At 47.2% G+C, this 19,886-nt stretch overlaps 1 protein-coding gene across 1 annotated transcript in view; it reads left to right on the top strand.

The window, feature by feature from the left end:
• The window catches only part of STYXL1 (serine/threonine/tyrosine interacting like 1), a 63,136-nt gene that overhangs the window by 27,639 nt on the left and 15,611 nt on the right, over positions 1-19,886 (top strand). The window contains exons 5-8 of the mRNA XM_047714295.1: positions 2,365-2,510; positions 8,165-8,310; positions 17,377-17,474; positions 19,053-19,165. Coding sequence (XP_047570251.1) covers positions 2,365-2,510; positions 8,165-8,310; positions 17,377-17,474; positions 19,053-19,165 — 503 coding nt within the window. The remainder of the gene's footprint in view (positions 1-2,364; positions 2,511-8,164; positions 8,311-17,376; positions 17,475-19,052; positions 19,166-19,886) is intronic.

Here is a 19,886-nt window from a genome sequence, read left to right as displayed (position 1 = left end):
ATCTCTCTGTCAAATAAATAAAATTAAGAAAAAGAAAACATCTTCCAGGTGAACACAGAGTTTCTGGGGTAAAAGACCATTTTGAGGTTTCTCCCTCCAGCCCCTTTCCACTGGTAACCATTCACCTCCCCACCTTCCAGGGGAGTCTGGTTGAGGGTGGAGCCTCCATTAGCTCCTAGAACCAGGGATCTGGCTCTGTTCCTTTTACCAGGCAAAGGGTGGCCCCTTTCTTGGAAGCGAGACCTTTCCCTTGTATTAAACCAGCCTTTCTTCCTTGCCACATGTGGATTATAGACCACATGTGGGTTGGGCCTTCACCAGGACTGTGGGGGGACGCTTAGGGAATGTGGGCATGTTTCTTTTCTTCCTCTCTGAGCAAAGCCTGACTTACAAGCCAGTTGCCTGGCAAAGGACCAAAAGTAATTGAACTTAAAACTCACTGCTGAGTAGAGAGCCCCTTGACCTGAATGGGGTTTCCTGTCCTCCTGGAGCAGTGGGTGCCCCAATTCAAAGTAAGAAGCTTTGTGTCATTGGAGAACTCAAGATTAATGGGATTAAAAATAAATTTAATGTTAATAACCCCGTCATATCTGTGGCTGGGTAGCCTGGGCCCCGGACTGTCCTCATGGCTTTCCTCTGGAGTCTCTCTAATCATTCCCCTGGAAACTGGCCTTTCTCTAGCACTGACCCCTGTGGCTCCCCAGTGAATGAGCCCCCCCGCAGGCCATGTGACATTGGGGGGAACAGCAGTCTGGTTTAAAGGCAGCAGCAGTGTTTCTGGGACTCCGCTGTCCTGAACCCTCTGACCCCTCTGCCATTATTCAGTCTGTTGCTCAAGAGGGGGATGGTGTTAGACACCCAGGGACTCTGGCTTTGAAGCCGGGCCTTCTAGGATAGGGTCTGGCTCCTGTCTCGCCAGCTACAGTGCCTCTTCTGGCCTGGCTGCGGACTCCAAGGTTCTGGATCCTCCAGATCCAGTCCCCGAGACGGACCTCAGGCCCCCATTGTCCTCAGCAGCCCCTGCTCGAACTGGATTTCTCTGGACAAAGGTTCGGTGTAGAAGTCAGAGTCCGTGCCCTTCCCTTTCTCCTTTCAGCTGGCTCCCCAGGGTTTCCAGCGAGGCATTCCAGGCATGCATTCGTCTTTAGGGCTTAGGTCCTGGCCTGGGGTTGGGGGGTGGGGAGTCTCTTAGCTTGGCCTTAATTATGCAAACTTGCTGAGAGCTATCTAATTTGCATACAGTGTCCCAGTGATTCTGCAGAGCAGTGTAGGCATTTAAGATTAAATCAATGTTGGGGCGCCTGGGTGACTCAGTGGGTTAAAGCCTCTGCCTTCAGCTCACGTCATGATCCCAGGGTCCTGGGATCAAGACCCGCATCACAGCAGGGAGCCTGCTTCCTCTTCTGTCTGCCTGCCTCTCTGCCTACTTTTGATCTCTGTCAAATAAATAAATAAAATCTTTAAAAAAAGATTAAATCAATGTCAAAGGCACAGTGCACTGTCCCATCACTCCCGCGAGAATGGCCGTAAGCACAAAGATGGATACTCACGGGTTGATGAGGCTGTCGAGAAACTGAAACACCCATGCTCCACGGGTCAGAGCTGTCAGATCGGGTGCTAGGGGCCAGTTTGGTGTTTCTGTCAAAAAGTTAAACGCAGAGTTATAGTGTGGCTCAGTTCTGCTCCGAGGTACGGACCCAAGGGAGGGGAAGACACGTGCACACGATCGTCCACCCCAGCACTGTCCACAGCAGCGGGAAGCGGACACGACCCCGTGCACCGCGACGGATGGGTGGATAAACGCAGAGTGGAAGGAGGAGTACTCAGCCCTGAAAGGGAACACAGTACTGACAGCGAGGAACTTGGGAGACCCCTCTGCTAGGCAAAAGAAGCCAGACACAAAACCAGACACTGTAGGACTCCGTCTGTATGAGACGTCCACAACAGACGAGTCCCCAGAGAGAAACTGGGTTTGTGGTTGCCTCCAGCTGGGTGTTTGAAGAAAGAGTAAAACCTTCTAATCCATATGGGTTTCTTTTAGGGGTGATGGTTGCACAGCTCTGTGGATATGCTGAAAACCATTATCTTCCCACTTCGTGTATCGTATACACGGTACACGATATGTGATGCGTATAGAGACCTGTCCCTTCTGTTAAATCCTTTCTCCTCGAGATAACGCAGAGATCTATGTCGTCTCAGTGTTTACAGAGGGGAAGGATCAGCTTACTTGGTAGCAGGTGGCTTTTTAAATTTGAGCTAACACTCCCCTCCCTTTAGAGCTGCTTCGGGGTCCTAGATCGACCAGAGCTTTAGGCAAACGGTGAGCACACGGGGGCCATTCACCTCTTTGGTCTCTGTTCTTAGAACTGGTGCCCGGAGCAGCCGTGGAGTGTGGCAGAGCGCTGGCCGCCCTCACCCGCCACCCTGTGTGCATCCTAAGAGGAGGCTACGAGCGCTTCTCGGCCACGTACCACTTCTTCCGGACGCAGAAAATCATCTGGGTGCCGCAGGTGAGGCGGGGTGCCGAGCCCAGGCCGGCTTGGATGGATGCGTGGTCTCTCCCCCCACTCCCCCCCCCCCCCCCGCCAGGACGGAGGGGTGGGGAGCAAGGTAGGGGAAGAGGAGGCGGGCGACACGGCAGTGATGGAAGGGATGGAGGAGACTGGTTGGGAAGTAGACCTGGGGCAGCCAGGAGGTCCAGGCCACGAGGGTGAGTTTCTCCTCTCGCAAGAGGGTAAAGAGGTGAGGCCCGCCCAGAGGGCAGGGGTCCCGGGGGAGCTTTGGAGGGCGGGCTGTTGTCTTCAAAGACAGGTAGGGGCACCTCTCCATTCTCAGCTGTCTGGACCCACAAGCCCAGAGGACTCAAAACAGATGGGTTAGCACAAAAAAGGTGAGGAGTTCTTGGCTAGAGGGAGCGACGAGGGGCGCTCCAGGTGTCTGGAACACAGAGGTGAGGCCCCTCCTGGAGCGGGGCCCAAGGAGGAGGAGGAGGAGCCTGCCAGGAAGAGAGGTGGGTGGAGGGTGGCCGAGGCAGGCCCAGGTGACCATGACCTACAGGTGGGGGCTGGTCCCTGGAGGGCATCACACAGGGTGGTGGGTGCTTACTGAAGAGTCTGAATGCAGTGGGATGTAGACACACGGGGGCTTCATTCTTTCTAGTAATTACCTTTGGCTCTTAGCCGTTAGCCGCATCTTGGGCAGATTCCGGAAGTTCTGGCCACTGCCAATCTGACCATAAAGTGATGGGGGAAATGTGTATGTTAACTGGATCTTTCAGAGATACAGAATGAAACATTTACGGGGTTAAACAACATTTCCCTCATGGCATTTCCTTCATGATGATCCGGGTGTGTTGGGGAATGGTGAGGATAGAGTTAAAACTAAACAGGCCGTTAGCAGATGATGTTTGCAACCAGGCAATTGACCAGGGGTTTATTACACTGTTCTCTCTACTTTGGCGTGTTTTCGAAATAATTTCCTAAAAGAAAGGAAAAGCAATCGGGCCAGTACAAGCCAGGCTATGTTAGCATTCCAGTGTCAGCTCTGAATCAAGTCTTCCCTCTTCCCATCCCCCCAGAGCTGGGCAGTCTTCAGTTTGTGGGGGAGTGGGAGTGGCCAGGGGCGTGGGTTAGCTTCGGGACCTCTCCTCTCTTCCCTGCTCTGGGCCGGGTGTGACTTTGGTGCTGGCGGTCCAGGGTGGGGCCTGTCTTGAGGGACGGGCTGTCCGTCAGTGTTAGGGCTGTGCCTTCTCACTCCGTCCAGCCCCATTCTGCATGTTGCTGGTGGCCTGAGCTGCTGGTTTCCTTGGGGCCCAGCTCAGGGGCCCCTTCTGCTACTAAGGATCTTTCAGAGAAAGCCAGCTGGGACTTCCTGCCACGAGCCCCCCCCCCCCCAGTTCCTTGTTTCACTTGGGCAGTCCATGACCCCCCCCCCCGCCCCCATCTGCTTTCCTTCACACAATGATTTCTAGCTCTGCCGGGGTACGTCAGCCTCCCCATCCTGCCAGGCCCTGCTCACGCCTAGAGGAGCTGCCCTTACTGGTTTTTCCATGTGCAAAATAAGCATTTCTCTAAAAACCTCATCCTGCTGGTAACTCCCTTCCTTCCTTTGGAAAGGAAGCTTCAGTAAGGCTCGGTAAGTAAGTCCGTCGACATGGAAGGAACCGCACGTAATTAACCGTATGTTTTTGTCCATGTTGACGTGTGTCTGCACCTGTGACTTACCCTTGCCCCGCCTTGTGTGGACTGGGAAGCGTGGTGCGTGGTGGCTGGTGGTGGCAGTTAGCAGGGGTTCTGCCCTAGGGGTCTGTGGCCTACCATAGAGCGTAGGCACCTCGTGTTAGTCTCTCCCTGCTTCGGGACCTTTGTGAGTCGTTCAGGGGCAAGGATGAAAGCCCCAGTCCCCTCCTGCATGTTCTGAGATGGTGGAAAACAGGGGTATCCCTGCTGCTCCCCAAGGAACTCCTTCTAGGAGGGCGGGTGGCGGTGCTGAATGTGGCCTTTAGACAGAGCGACTTCTCATTTCCTCTGCTTTACACGTGGCCTCCCTTAAATGAGATTTCGCTTAGAGCAAGAAGTCTTGGGACTACAGCATGAAGCCCACACCAGAGAGAGGGTGGTGAGCCCTGGGGCTTGGGGGGGACTGGTGCTGTCAGGCTGCACTTGACAAAGTTCCGCAGTGATCATGGTATGGAAAGCAGACCCATAGGGGTTGCTGGGTCGGTCTGGGGAAGGTGGAAGGCCGTGATGGTGAGTAGAGGACAGATTCAGGAAACACTTGGGCAGTGGCACTGATTAGACACTGGGGTGGGGGAGTGAGGGTGGGACGTGGGGGAGGAAGGAGCCTGGGATCAGTGCCCGGGTTCTTGGTGTGGGTGACAGGTCGGCAACACGGGAGGTGGAGGCAGTGTGGGGGAGGGCAGCGGGCTCAGTTTGGACATCCTCATGGATGTGGGTGTCAAAGGCATGGCACCTAGAATTAACACACGCCTGCTCTCACCAGCCCGGCCTGTTTTTCCCCTGCCACGCAGCCACAGAAGAGGAAGTGGGTTTGGAAGCAGCAGGAAGAGTTGATAGGTCTGTGTCAGGTGTTCAGGGAAATTTTCTGGATGAAGCTGGGGGGTGTCCTTTGGTTCCAGCAAGCTGAGCGTCCTGCGTGCGGTCAGCCCGAGCCCTGGGGAAGCTTTGGGTCGTATGGAGCGGGCCTGCCTGCAGGTAGAAGGGTCCTGCGTCCCTTTTGCACATTTAAGCATTGGCTTGGCTTGCTGTCTGTTCTTCCAGAAAGGCTTTTTGAGGCTGACAGCTTGGGAGGGATGTAGGCTTGCAGTAAGCTCCCTGGGAGGGGTGTGGGCTAAGGGCAGGAGGCCTGCGGTACTTCTGTCTGAGTCCCACTCGGAGCCAGAGGAATTTTAGAACTAGGTTTGACCTTTGAAATTACCTAGGTCAGCATTTCCCATGGAACACTCAAACCTTCAAAAAGGATTTCTAAACAGATCGTATTGGAAACAACAATTTATACAATGTGAGTGGGGGTTTTGTGTGTTTTCTTGAGGTTCTGCCTAGCTTTTATTGTACTAAATATCACAAATAATTTACAACCCATGTCAATAATAAACCTGTAGCCACTGTGCTAGTATAAACATCTGGGCTACAAAAAGTCTGCCCGAGGAACCACTAGGAAGGTTTTCAGCAGTTTCCCGGAGGTACCCTTTGGGAATGGCGTTAGCCTGCCATGTTTTACTGGCTGTTTTCCAACTAGTTTATCAATTATATTTATAAATATATATATTACAAATTATAAATTACTATTTGATGACAATTTTTTTTAACGACTTGGTTGACATTCTTGGAACAATCAGGTTCTGTAAAATTTTCCCTTCAATTTTCTTGAGATAAAATTGACACAGAACACATGTAAGTTTCAGGTGTATGACGTGTTGACTTGATACATGTGTATATTGTGAAAGGATCAACCCAATAGGGTTGAGTAACCCATCCATCATCTCACCCAATTGCCATTTTGTGTATGTGATGGTGAGAACGTTTAAGATCTCCTCTCCCAGCAACTTTCAAGTATGTAATACGGTATTGTTAACTGAGGTCCTCATGCTGTAACCAGATTGCCAGAACTTGTGCCTCTTACATCTGGAAGTCTGTGCCCTTTTGACCAACATCTCCCATTTCCCCCACTCCCGAGCCCCTGCCAACCACCATTCTGCTCTCTGTTTCTGTGAATTTGGCCTTTTCAGATCCCGCATATAAGTGAGATCCTGCAGTAGCTTTCTCCGTGTGACTTATGGGCATGCCTTGAGAATATTGTGGCTTTGGTTCCAGACCACTACAATAAAGCCCATATTGTAGTAAAGCAAGGCAAATGAATTTTTTGCTGTGTATAATAAAAGTTATGTTTAGACTGTACTGCAGTCTGTTAAGTGGGCAATAACATTGTGTCCAAAAAAATGGACATACCTTTTTTTTTTTAATAAGATTTTATTTATTTATTTGACAGATAGATCACAAGTAGGCAGAGAGGCAGGCAGAGAGAGAAAGGGAATCAGGCTCCCTGCTGAGCGGAGAGCCCGATGGGGGACTCGATCCCAGGACCCTGAAATCACGACCTGAGGCGAAGGCAGAGGCTTAACCCACTGAGCCACCCAGGCGCCCAAAATGGCAGCATCTTTGAAGCAAAATAAAATGAAGCAATAAGATGCCGTATTCCTGTGTTTTGCTCAGCGTCATGCCCTCAGGGCCCACCCACGTTGTCAGGAATGGCGGGAGATCCTTCTTTCTCACGCCTAATATCCCATTCTGGACACAGGCCGTGTTTTCTTTATCTATTCATCTGTCGGTGGACACTGAGGTTGTTTCTGTGTCTTGGCTGCTCTGAGTAATGCTGGAAGGAGTATGGGAGGTACTCAACGCTGTGATTTCCTTTCCTTTGGATATGTCCCAAGAAGTGGCATGGCTGGACCATTTGGTAGTTCTATTTTTAAGTTTTTGAAAAGACTCCATACTGTTTCCACAGTGGCTGTGGTTAGTGGATTTTTTTTTTTTTTTAATTGCTTTTTCCTTCTCCTGCCTTTCCCTGGTTACGTGCGCTGTGAATTTCTGAGACAGGGATATCCTAGGCACTGTTCCCCATATGTCTTTGATCCTCTAAATCCTTTTTTCCCAGAGTGCCTCGGAAGGGACCACTGTTTCCTAGGACACGCTTTGGAGGAATGTAGGATTAGTTTTTCTCATCATGTCTTTGTTTTTCAAAGAAACCCCAATTTTTCATATCATAACTTTGGACCTGGGATTCCAGTGAGCTCCCATTAGGTGGTGTCCTGTCCTCCCTACCTGCCCACGTCAGAACTCGCCAGAATTCATTTCCTAATGACACCTAGGCTCTCTGTGAGTAGTTTCAGTGGTTTTTTTTTTTTTTTCTTTTAAGAAGGTGTTAAAATTCTGGTGGCCTCCAGAAATATAGTACAATTATGTCATTAATATATAATATACAATTGTATAATAAAGGGGCTGTCCCTTCAATGATAATAGAATATAATTATAATACATAATAATAGGCGCGCCTGGGTGGCTCAGTGGGTTAAAGCCTCTGCCTTCGGCTTAGGTCATGATCTCAGGGACCTGGGATCGAGCCCTGCATCGGGTTCTCTGCTCAGCAGGGAGCCTGCTTCCCCCGCTCTCTGCCTGCCTCTCTGCCTACTTGTGATCTCTGTCAAATAAATAAATAAAATCTTTTTTAAAAATGTAATAATACAAGGCTTCCCACCCTCCCCTTTCCCCCTAATGGATATACCCTGGATTTATGCACTTCTGCATCGAGGGGTATCAGATGCCAATCTTTGTGCACCCAGAAAAGTGCCCACAGTTGCCATGGGGGGTAAGTGGGGTGTCCATGTTCAGATGCAGCGTGCTGTCCCGTGGCTTAGTGGCCCCATCCAATGACTGTTAGCCTTCTAACTCCTCCTGCCAGTCAGACTCATTCATTATTCTAGATTATCTTTCTAACAACGAGCCACATTTCAAGAGACGGAAAACAAAAACAAAGAATCCAACAACAGAAAACAAAAACCGTTTCTTCCCTGGGGAAGGAATATCTTATCCTATGGCCTACAGCACATGTATTCTGTACAGCAGCCTCTCTTCTTCCTTTCCCTCAGGAACTGGATGCCTTTCAGCCCTACCCTGCTGAAATAATTCCAGGCAAGATCTACCTGGGCAATTTCAGGCAAGCCTGCGATCCGAAAATTCAGAAGGATTTGAAAATCAAAGCACATGTCAATGTCTCCATGGAGACGGGGCCATTGTGAGTAGAAATACTATTGATTTTCTTTTTTTTTAAATTAAGCATTTACATAAGATTCCTCGTGCCATGCATTTCTAGAGAGGAAAGGGCCTTAGAAATCGGCATCCGCTAGTATAGGCTCTGTACTTCCCTTCATCTTTTCGTGGTTTGTAGTCTTTCCTGCCTTGGCCATGGCGTCCTCTGCCTCGAGACCCATTACTTACCCTTCAGATCTCAGCAAAAGGAGGGCTTTCCTGGTGTTTACCATTATGGTACAGAGAATTCCATTTACCCTACTTCTCAGGGCCCCTGAGAAGTGACCCCTTAGTCCACTGGGGCTCCTATAGCAGACTGCCACAGACTGCTGGTTCATAAACAAATTCCTAATTGGATAAAAACCATAAATAAAGTTTATCGCCAGAAATAATTATGTAAGTAAATGTAAAACACTTTCGCTGTCACTGTTAGATCTCTTCAAAACATAACTGATCACATGGGGCACCTGGGTGTCTCCACCGGTTAAAGCATCTGACTCTTGATTTTAGTTCAGGTCATGATCCCAGGTTCATGAGTTTAAGCCCCGTGTCAGGCTTGTGCTGGGCCTGGAACCTGCTTAAGATTCTCCCTCTCCCCCTGTTTCTGCCCCCCACCTTCTAAAACACAAAAACAAATAAGACAGAAAGCCTAATTGAGCACAGAAAAAATAGTAACAATGTATTTTGAGATTATGATATGTGTAGAAGTAGTATGTGTGCCCACAGTTTCCTAGGCAGGAAGAGACAGAATAGAAGTAGACCCTTGGAAGGGTCTTACTCTACACGAAGTGGTATATAAGGTGATAAAAAGTTGAAGATGTGTTCTGGAAATTCTAAAGTAACTACCAAAAGCTAGAACAAAACAAAAAATAAAATAGTTATAATTCGTAAGACAAAAAAAAGAAAAAATGGAATTTAAAAAAATCCCAAAGAAGGCAGGAAAAAAGGAACAAAGAAGAGATGAGGCCAATAGAAAAGAAACAGCGAGATGATTGTCAATGATCACACTAAGTGAAAATGGTCTAAATACCCCCAATTTAAAGGCAGAGGTGTTGTAGGCTATCTACAAGAAACTTTATCTTTTTTTAAAGTTTATTTATTTAAGTAATCTCTGCACCCAATGTGGGGCTTGAACCCATGACCCTATGATCATGAATTGAATGCTCCTCTGACTGAGCCAGTGAGGTGCCCCAGAAACATACTTTTTATTTTTTTATTTTTATTTTTTTTAAGATTTTATTTATTTATTTGACAGAGAGATCACAAGTAGGCAGAGAGGCAGGCAAAGAGAGAGGAGGAAGCAGGCTCCCTGCTGAGCAGAGAGCCCGATGTGGGGGGCTCGATCCCAGGACGCTGAGATCATGACCTGAGCTGAAGGCAGAGGCTTTAACCCACTGAGCCACCCAGGTGCCCCGAAACATACTTTTTAAATACAAAATGAAGATAGGTTAAAATGGATGGAAAAAGATACTTAAGGCTATGACTAATTAAAAACAAAAAACAAAAAACAAAAAAAAAACCCAACTTTTGGAGTGACTCCATTATTAGATAAACTGAACTTCATAGCAAAGAATACAACCAGATATAAAGAGGGTCATTTCATTATGGGAAGATGGTCAACTAATCTGGACCGTAGATTCTAGAGAAATCCACAGTTATAATCAGATTTCAATCTCTCTATCAATACACAGAAAATAGGTCATAATTTCAAAGACTAGAAGAGCAAAATTGCATAACTGACAATTATAGGACACTCCACCCAATAACAGTAGCATTCTTCTGGTCTTTGAATGTGTTCTACAGGATACGTTCTTTTCAAGAGAACATGGAATATTTTTTGACAAGATATACTATTCTGGGCATTAAAACAAATATCAAAAGAAAAATATTTTGTTATAAAAAAATTATACTCTCTGACTACAGTGGAGTTAAGTTAGAAGCCAATAAACCAAACAAGAAATATGGGAAGAATCCCAAATGCTTGGAAACTAAGCAATACATTTCTAAGTAGCCTATGGGTCACAAAGAAACCAAAAGGGAAGTTAGAAGGTATTTTGAACTGAATGAAAATAAAACCCCACATATCAAAATTTGTGGGCGCAGCTAAAGCAGTGCATAGAGGGAAATTTATAGTCTTCATGCCTCTATTAAAAGAGTTTCAAATCAAATCAAGGACCTAAACTTTCAACTTAAAAAAAAAAATTAGAAAACATAAGAAAGAGGAAGGAAGGAAATTATAATGATAAAAGCAGAAATAAGTGAGGTAGAAAACAACACACACACACACATAGACACACACATGCACACTTGCACAAAATACAAGCAAAACTGGGGAGATCTGAATACAATTGATAGATTGTATCAGCATACTATCCTGGTTGTGCTCTTACAGTTTTCCAGAATATTACCATTGGGGAAACTAGGCAAAGGGCACAGTGGATCTCTCTGTATTTCTTACAACTGTAAGTGAATCTGCAGTGATCTCAGTAAAACTTTTAACTGAAAATTTTAAAATAATTAGGAAATGTTATGAGTGATTTTCTGTCAGTGTGTTTGAAATTTAAATTAAATGAACCAATTCCTTGAAGGATTCAAGCTATCCATGCTCACTTAACAAGAAATGGATCATAGAATAGACCCCTATCTGTTAAAGGAATTGAATTCATAGTTAAAAACCTTTTCACCACGAGGACTCCAGGCCCATGTAGCTTCGCTGGTGAGTTCAGCTGAACATTTAAGGAAGAAATAATACTGATCTACAGAGTCTTCGAGAAAATAAAAGAGGAGAGGACACTTTCCTATTCACTTATGTGAGACCATCATTACTCTGATACCCGAAGCTGACAAAGACTTTATAATAAAGGAAAACCACAAACCTCATGAACACAGGTATAAAAATTCTTGATAAAAATTTTAGCAAATTTAACAAAATTATATAAAGAGAAATACATGACCATGTATTTCTTCCAGGAAGGTCTCTTTGGTTCAACGTTAGGAAATCAATGTAATTTACCATATTAACAGACTAGAAAAGAAAAAAAAAACTTAAATTATCTTCAGAAGAAAAACAGAAAAATGGCATCCTGCAACTGCTGAATCTGTATTTTTAAAAACATTTACACGGAGGGGGATGCCTGGGTGGCTCAGTAGGTTGGGCGTCCGACTCTTGATTTTGGTTCATGTCATGATCTCCTGGGAGGGGAGGTGCGGTGGTGGTCATGGGATCAAGCCCCAGGTCAAGCTCCCTCAGTGGGGAGTCTGCTTCTCTCCCTCTCTCCCTTCCCCCACTCACACTCACTCATGTTCTCTCTCAGATAAATAAAATCTTTAAAAAAAAAAAAGTTTCTGTGGAGGGAGCATTTATAAAACTCGACAGCATGAGGGTCCACCAATTTCAGAAGATTTAAAATCACATACAGTTGTTTTTCAACGTAGAAGGTTAGAAGTTAGGAAGCTTATTAGGAGTTAGAAAGCAATAATTTAAAAATATAACCAGAAAATTACTGGAAACTTAGAAATAAATTTTTGTTTTTATTTATTCAGTAGGCTCCATGCCCAGCATGAAGGGCTGTGGGGCTTGAGTAAATGTGGGGCTTGAACTCACAACCCCGAGATCAAGACCTGAGCTGAGACCAGGAGTTGGGGCCATCCAGGTGCCCCTAGAAATAAATTTTTGAATAGCATGGGTTAAAGAAGAACTCGTTATGGAAATGATGAAATATTTTCAACTACATAATAATAAAGATATAATGTATCAAAACTTGTAGAGTGCAGTTAAACTGTGGGTAAAGGAAAATGTATAGTCTTAAATGCATCTATTAAAAAGCAGGGCTAATCATCTCAAGGAATGACCAAAGGAACAGTAAACTAACCCAAATAATGAAGAAGGAAGGAACAGTAGTAGCAGATTATTGAAATAGAAACAATGAAATGGAGAGGATTAAGAAAGTCACAGTAGTTTTTAAAAAACTAATAAATCTGATAAATCATTGGCAAAAAAGGGTACAAATAGCCATTTATAAAAAGAGACCCTACTTATTCTATAAACATTGAAAGGATCTTAGGATATATGAAAACCTAACTATAAGTATGAAAATTTAGATGAATGAATTTTTAAAAAATACAACCTATCAAAACTGACATCCTACAAAATGGAAAATTTGATTAGTATCGATGACTAATAAATTTCTTCTAGAGAAAATTCAGGCTTCAGTGAAGAATTTTACCCAATGTTTAAGGAGGAAATAAAGCCAATATTAAATTTCTTTTTTAGAGAATAAAGGAGAGGAATAATTTTCACCTGTTTTATGAGACTAGGATAACTCTGATTTTACAATCTGACAACATAATGCAGGATAACTGTAGACTAAGTTTCTTCATACACAGAGATGTAAAAATCCTACACACAACATTAGCACGCTGACCACAGAGCAAGAGGAGAAGGCTGATACGTGATCACTAAATTGGGTTTATTCCAAGGGTACAGGGGTGTTTCAGCACCTGAAAAATCTGTCCATGTAGTTAACCATATCAATAACATAAAGGAAAAGTCAGGATTATTTCAATAGATGCAGTGAAAGCATTTAATATTTACTGTGCATTCACGATTTAAAGAAAAACTCCAAGCAAACTGGGAATCGAGGGGAATTTTGATCAAATGAAAAAAAATCTATAAAAATCTCTACAGCGAACGTCACATTTAATGATAAAATATTGGAAATTTTCCCTCTGGGTCTGGAAACCAGGCAAGGATGCCGAGCTGTCACTATTTAACACCGTATTAGAGGTTCTGGTTAGTGAATTTGACAAAAAGAAGATAGGAATTGAAAGGAAAAAAAATTAATCAGGCAGTATAATTATATAAGCAGAGAAGCGCAAACAAGTTACAGAGAGATTATTAGACTTAAGTAAGTCTTCTGGCTTCCAGAAGTATACAAACATCAATTGTTTTTCCGCAAACAAGAAACAAACTGAACATTTAAAAACATACAATAGCATAAAAATATTAAGTGCCTAGGCTTATACCTGATTAAGGATGTGTAAGATCTCACCAGAAAATTACACAGCATGACTGGGAATTATTAAGCTACCTGAATAGGGGTGCCTGGGTGGCTCAGTCGTTAAGTATCTGCCTTTGGCTGAGGTCACGATCCCAGGGTCCTGGGATCGAGCCCTGAGTAGGGCTCCCTGCTTTGTGGGGAGCCTGCTTCTCCCTTTCCCACTCCCCCTAATTGTGTTCCCTCCCTCTATGTCTCCACCCCCCACCCTGATCAAATAAATAAATCCTAAACAAGGATTTTACCTGAATAAACAGGAGGTTTTATTTTATATTTTTATAACGATTTTTTTAAAAAGATTTTATTTTTTTACTTGACAGAGAAAGAGGGAGAGAGTACAGGCCGGGGGGAGCAGCAGGTAGAGGGAGAGGGAGAAGCAGGCTCCCCACTGAACAAGGAGCCCGATGCGGGGCTTGAGCTCAGGACCCTGGGCCCATGACCCGAGCTGAAGGCAGATGCTTAAGCGACTGAGCCACAGGTGCCCTATTAAAAAAATTTTTTTTAAGTAACCTCAATACCCAATGTGGGGCTTGAACTCACAACCCTGAGGTCAAGAGTTGCATATTCTACTGACTGAGCCAGCCAGGGGCCCCATAGAAGATATTATTTTATTTTTAAAAATTTTATTTATTTATTTGACAGAGAGAGAGATCACAAATAGGCAGAGAGGCAGGGGGAAGCAGGCTCCCTGCTGAGCAGAGAGCCCAATGCGGGGCTCAATCCCAGGACCCTGAGATCACGACCTGAGCCGAAGGCGGAGGCTTAACCCACTGAGCCACCCAGTCGTCCCTAAGGTATTTTAAATTACCTGAATAAACGGAGGATGTACTGTGGGTGTGGATTAGAAGCTCCATTTTGTAAAGATCTTGGTTCTTGTGCAATTGATCTATTGATTCCGTGTATTGCCCATAAGAGTCCAGTAGGTTTTAGAGTAATTCTAAAATTTATATGGAAATGCAAAGGGTCAAAGTAGCTGAATATCAAAGAACAACAAATAGGAAACTTGCTTGACCAGATAGCAAGTCTTAGGCAACAAGAAAGTCGTTGTGATATTGTACAGGATAGAAGCGTATACCAATGGAGCAGAATGGAGTCCTAGGAGACCCATGCCTGTATAGAGGCTTGAGTTTCGACAAGGATTTTCTCCTATATTTTTTGCTAAAAGTTTTATGGTTGTACCTTTAACAACTTGTGATCCATTTTGAAATAATTCTTGCATATACTGCCGGATGGAGAATAAAGTTCACTGTTTTGCATATGGAGGCCATTATTGGGGGAAAAAAAAAGAGATCCTTTTCCTGTTGACTGATTAGGTATCTTTGTTGAAAATCAGTTGACCATATGTGTGTGTGTGTGTGGTATTATAACTGGAGTTTTTTTAATCAGTAAATTGTTTAAGTTAACATATAATGTATTATTTGCCCCAGGAGTACAGGTCTGTGAATCATCAGTCTTACACAATTCACAGCCCTCACCAGAGCGCATAACCTCCCCAGGGTCCATCACCCAGCCACCCATCCCTCCCCCTAATCCCCCAGCAACCCTCAGTTTGTTTCCTGAGATTAAAAGTCTCTTAGGTTTGTCTCCCTCCCTATCCCATCTTGTTTCATTTTTTCCTTCCCTACCCTACCCCCCACAACCTCCCGCCGTGCTCTCAAATTCCTCATATCAGGGAGATCATATGACAATTGTCTTTCTCTGATTTTAACTTCCTTCGCTCAGCATAATGCCCTCTAGTTCCATCCATGTCATATAACTGGATTCTTGATTCTCTTTCATTGGTCTGTGTTTTTCTTTAAATCAGTTCTGCACTCTTGTCCACTATAGCTTTATAATTGTAAAATCCGGGAGAGCTAGCCCTCTCCTTCTGTTCTTTTTCACAGTTGTCTCCTTTGCATGTCCCATACATTTTGGAATCCTCTTGTCAGTCTCTACAAAGACCTTGCTGAAGTATTGCTCAGATAGAATTGAATGCAGAGGCCAATTTGGGGAGAACTGACATCCTTACCCACGTTGAGTCTCCCGATCATGAACACGGTCTGTCCCTCCATTTACTCTGCTCTTTCATTTCTCTCGAAAATGTTCTGTAGTTTCCGGGGTACGGGAAACTTGTGCATCTTTGTGTCAGCTTTTTTCCTAAGTATTTGGTGTTTTTGAGGTGGTCATTAATGGTATTTTTATTTATTTTTATTTTTTTAAAGATTTTATTTACTTATTTGACAGAGAGAGATCACAAGTAGATGGAGAGGCAGGCGGGGGGTGGGGAGCAGGCTCCCTGCTGAGCAGAGAGCCTGATGTGGGACTCGATCCCAGGACCCTGAGACCATGACCCAAGCCGAAGGCAGCAGCTTAACCCACTGAGCCACCCAGGCGCCCCATTAATGGTATTTTTAAAATTTCACTTTCTGACTGTTTGTTGCCGGTGTATAGAAATGCAGTTGATTTTTACATAGTAACCTTGAATCCTTCCACCTTCTCCACCTAGATGCCTCCTACCTTGTGAAGCTTTCCCCAGCTTCCTCGTCTTCTCCCTGCCCTTCCTCTCCAGTATCATGTGCAGGGCTTTATCTGCAAACCTAGCCCATTGGATTGGGGCTATTTGTTTCTAGGTCTACCTCCCCCACTAGACTGGGAACTCCTTGAAGCTGGGAGATCCCAGCCCTCTTTGGTTCAGCTTCTGTCCATTAAGGTCCAGCTCAAGTTCTGGCACACAGTAGGCATTGAGTGTCTGAGGGAAGAATGGATGGATGGATGGATGGATGGACGGACGGACGGATGGTTGGTTGGATGGACGGACGGATGGATGGATGGTTGGATGGACGGACGGATGGATGGATGGTTGGATGGACGGACGGATGGATGGATGGTTGGATGGACGGACGGATGGATGGATGGTTGGATGGATGGATGGATGGACGGTTGGATGGTTGGATGGACGGTTGGATGGATGGACGGTTGGATGGATGGTTGGCTGGACGGACAGATGGATGGATGGTTGGATGGACGGACGGATGGATGGATGGTTGGATGGATGGATGGATGGACGGTTGGATGGATGGACGGTTGGATGGTTGGATGGATGGATGGTTGGATGGATGGATGGATAGATGGGGGAGGGAGAGAGAGAGTGAGAGATAGGGAGGAAAGGATGAACAGACAGATGGATAGATGGGAATTGTTCTTGTATCTGCCGAAACTAAACCAGCCTCTTTTTGTTTCTGAATCTGCTACAGCTTTCTGCATGCTACAGTGGTCTACATGCTGCCCAATGTCACCAGTAGACCAGTCTTCATAACTAACATTGCCCACATACTATGTGCCACATGTTCTGCAGGCTCCTTGTAGGCCTCCTCTCATAGAACCTGCCACATACCTCCTTTCCCTCCTCTCTCCCCCTTGTTCAGAAGTTCTAACCACTCTTACCTCTCTTTTGTTTCTCAAGTCCATTAAACATGCTGTCTCTCCTCACCTTCGCACTTGTGTTCTCCCCTACCCAGAACCCTCTTTCCTCAGATGGCTGCCTGGCTTGCTCCGTCACCTCCTTTAAGCCTCTGCTCAAAGCCTTCCCTGACCACCCCATCTCAGACAGCCTCCCGCCACCCCAACACTCTCCATCGCTCTTACCTGGCTTTCTCCATTCAACATAGCAGGTTCATTCTCCAAGCTCTTTACCGGTTCCTTCCCATCCTCATTTGACCTTCTGCACCATACTCTAAGGAAGCACCATGAGTGGTTAACAATAATGATGTCACATTTATTGAGCAGTTACTATGTGCCAAGCAGATTGCCAAATGCTTTCCATGGAGTAACTGACTTCACCTAACTGAACCCCCATGAGGCAGGTGCCAGTTTCTGAGACAGCTTGTCGCTTGCCCACCTATTTATCCTTGGCATCCCTTCCATGTGGTCCCGTCTCTGTGCACAAGGCTCACTCTGGTGGGGATGGGGGGCTGTGTGCGAATCTGCCTGATTTCCTGGGCTTTCCTTCTGTTTAGTTTCGTGGACGACAGTGACAAACTTCTGCACATCAAGATAGAAGATTCCCCAGAAGCCAACATTGCCCCCTTTTTACGGCACCTCTGCCACTTCCTTGGTAAGGAATGATCTCTGACCAGGCAGTGGCTGGCCTGTGCCCAGGGACCAGAGGGGGCTGTGGCATCTTGTCCACAGGCCTGTTCCTGAGGGTGACAGCCAGCACTGAGGAGAGGAAGGGCAGGATTCAGCACCAGTCCAGCCAGGGCGGCCGGGCCCCAGGACAAGCTCGGCCCTCGGGAGCCTTCGGCAGTGTGGACAGCCACACATTTACCTCGGGGGACGTGGGGCTGAATAAGAGCTCCACATTGCCCATTGAGTGCCCCGTGTTGTGGCCCTGGCTAGACTGCTAGGCCCTCTAGGGTCTGGCCAGGCCCCAGTCCTGGCCTCGCCGAGCCTCTTGGGCAGTGAGCACCTGTTGGTCCACTGTGGGTGCAGGCGTTCAGGGAGGCCTGCTCGGGGCTGGGCTCCATCCCTGCCCTCCTGTCTGGTCTGCGGGTGGGGGGAGGGTGGAAGGAAAACTCTGGAACCCTCCCAGCTCTGATTTCCATAATCCCCCCTGTGTGTGCACAGTGCCCCTTTAGCTCTCCCACCACACCTGGCCATGACCACTCATGGAAGGTGGAACTGTCAGTCATTCGGGCCTCAGGATTGCCCCAGAGCACAGTGGCTGGAGAGAGTGAGGTCGAGTCGGGTCCAGGGCCCCGGCCCGGGACTATCTGCTGTACCCTAGTCAGCCCCGGCTCGCCTGGCCGCCTCGGGGGGCTGGAAGAGGATGTCCCTTATCTGCCCAGGAGGTTTAGCTATCACTTGACTAGTATCTGAGGTTGCAACTTGGCTGCGTGTCCCGCTGCAGGGTGGCAGAGCCCTGTGGCAGAGAGGGTCCAACTCCAGCCCTGCCTTGCTGGGTGGCTCTGGGCCAGCCCTTAACTGTTCTGTGCCTCTGTTTCCTTGTCCGTATGATGAGGCACTTGGCTCGTCAGCTCGTGGTCCTCCTCCAGTGCTGATGGTCTGTGATTATCTCCGGTTCTTGGGGGTGACTGGACTAGCCTAGGAAGCCAGCTTGGCCTTCCTCCGCACCACACCGCCCCCCCAACCCGCCCCTGGACAAGACAACCTCAGGGGCTTCGTTAAGTGTGATTATAGCTGACGTCCCTGGGCCAGGTGCTGGGCTGGGCACAGCACAGAGTCTCATAGGTAGTCTACTGACCCCCCGGTTTCTAGATGACAGAACGGTGGCTTGGAGTACCATGCTCAGGCCCCACACCCTGTGAGTGGCAGGGTCAGGATTCACACCTAGGCCAGGCCACGTCGCCTCTATCGGTACCCGAGTGCTGGGGTTGGGGGTGTGTGTGGAGGGACCATCCCTTCGTCCATCCCAGCCCGGGAGGCCAGCTGGTAGTGGGGCTTCCTGGGCTGGAAGCCTGGAGAGCCAAGAAAAGACCTTTGCATGATCATGCTGAACACCCAGTGTGGTTCTCTTGAACTGCCAGTGAGGTCTGAGGGTCCCTGTTTGCCAGGTGACAAAAGTGTGTCCCAGAGAGGGCCATGCTGTGCTGGGTCTGAACTCACTCCTGGACCTCGGGCTCACTGAAGTCAGCAACTCACCGTTCTCCCACCCCTTTCTTTCCTCTTGCAGAAATTCACCTCCAGCTTGGCTCGGTCATCCTGGTCTTTTCCACCCTGGGCATCAACCGCAGCTGTGTGGCCGTCTTGGCCTTCCTCATGCACTGGAACGAGCAGACCTTGAAGGTATGCATTACCTGGTCAACGCTCAGACTGCAGCTCCCTCCAGCAGGCAGGGTCAGAGCTGGACCTGGGAGGAAGGCGGCCCTAACTGGAGGGTGGGAGGAGAAGGATCTGGAAAGGGAACTGCAAGTCCAGTGCTTTACCCAGCATAGCACACCCAAGGTCAAGGTCCCCAAGGTCTGGGCCAGAGGCTGAGGCTATTGCATTAGGGCCTGGGGCTTGGCGTAGGGGACAGGCCCAGGAACTCAGGCTGGGCAAGGCCACGGCCAGCAGCACCATCTGCGTGTCCCCCGCTGCTGTCTGTCTGTCTACCAGGGTCCATTCAGCCTTCTCCAAGGAAGGTGCATTTTGGCTATTGGTTGGAGCCGGAGAACTATGATCCTGGCAGGGCTCCAAGGGCACCTGCTCCAACGGTCTTGATCTGGACTGGAGAAGGGGGGTAGAGACCTGTCACCACAAACCCCATGGAACCAGTGCTCCTGACGCCAAGGGCAGTGCCTTTCCACGGCACGAGGAGATGGTGGCCGGCCCTAAGGGAGACATAGCTTTTGCCAGACTTCAGAGGGCTTCAGTGGGGCCCCAAAACTCTCCTGTATGCCTGGGGCTATGCTGGAAGGAAGGGGAGGGTCAAAGAATGACCATGGTCAAGCCCATTGCCAATGGTTTTGGATACTGGCCCCCTGTGCTCTTTGGGGAAATTGGTGGTTAGTGGGTTCCAGAGCTG

The sequence above is a fragment of the Lutra lutra genome, chromosome 18 (assembly GCF_902655055.1).
Source record: "Lutra lutra chromosome 18, mLutLut1.2, whole genome shotgun sequence".
Taxonomy (NCBI): domain Eukaryota; kingdom Metazoa; phylum Chordata; class Mammalia; order Carnivora; family Mustelidae; genus Lutra; species Lutra lutra.
This window is presented reverse-complemented; position numbering and strand designations above follow the sequence as displayed.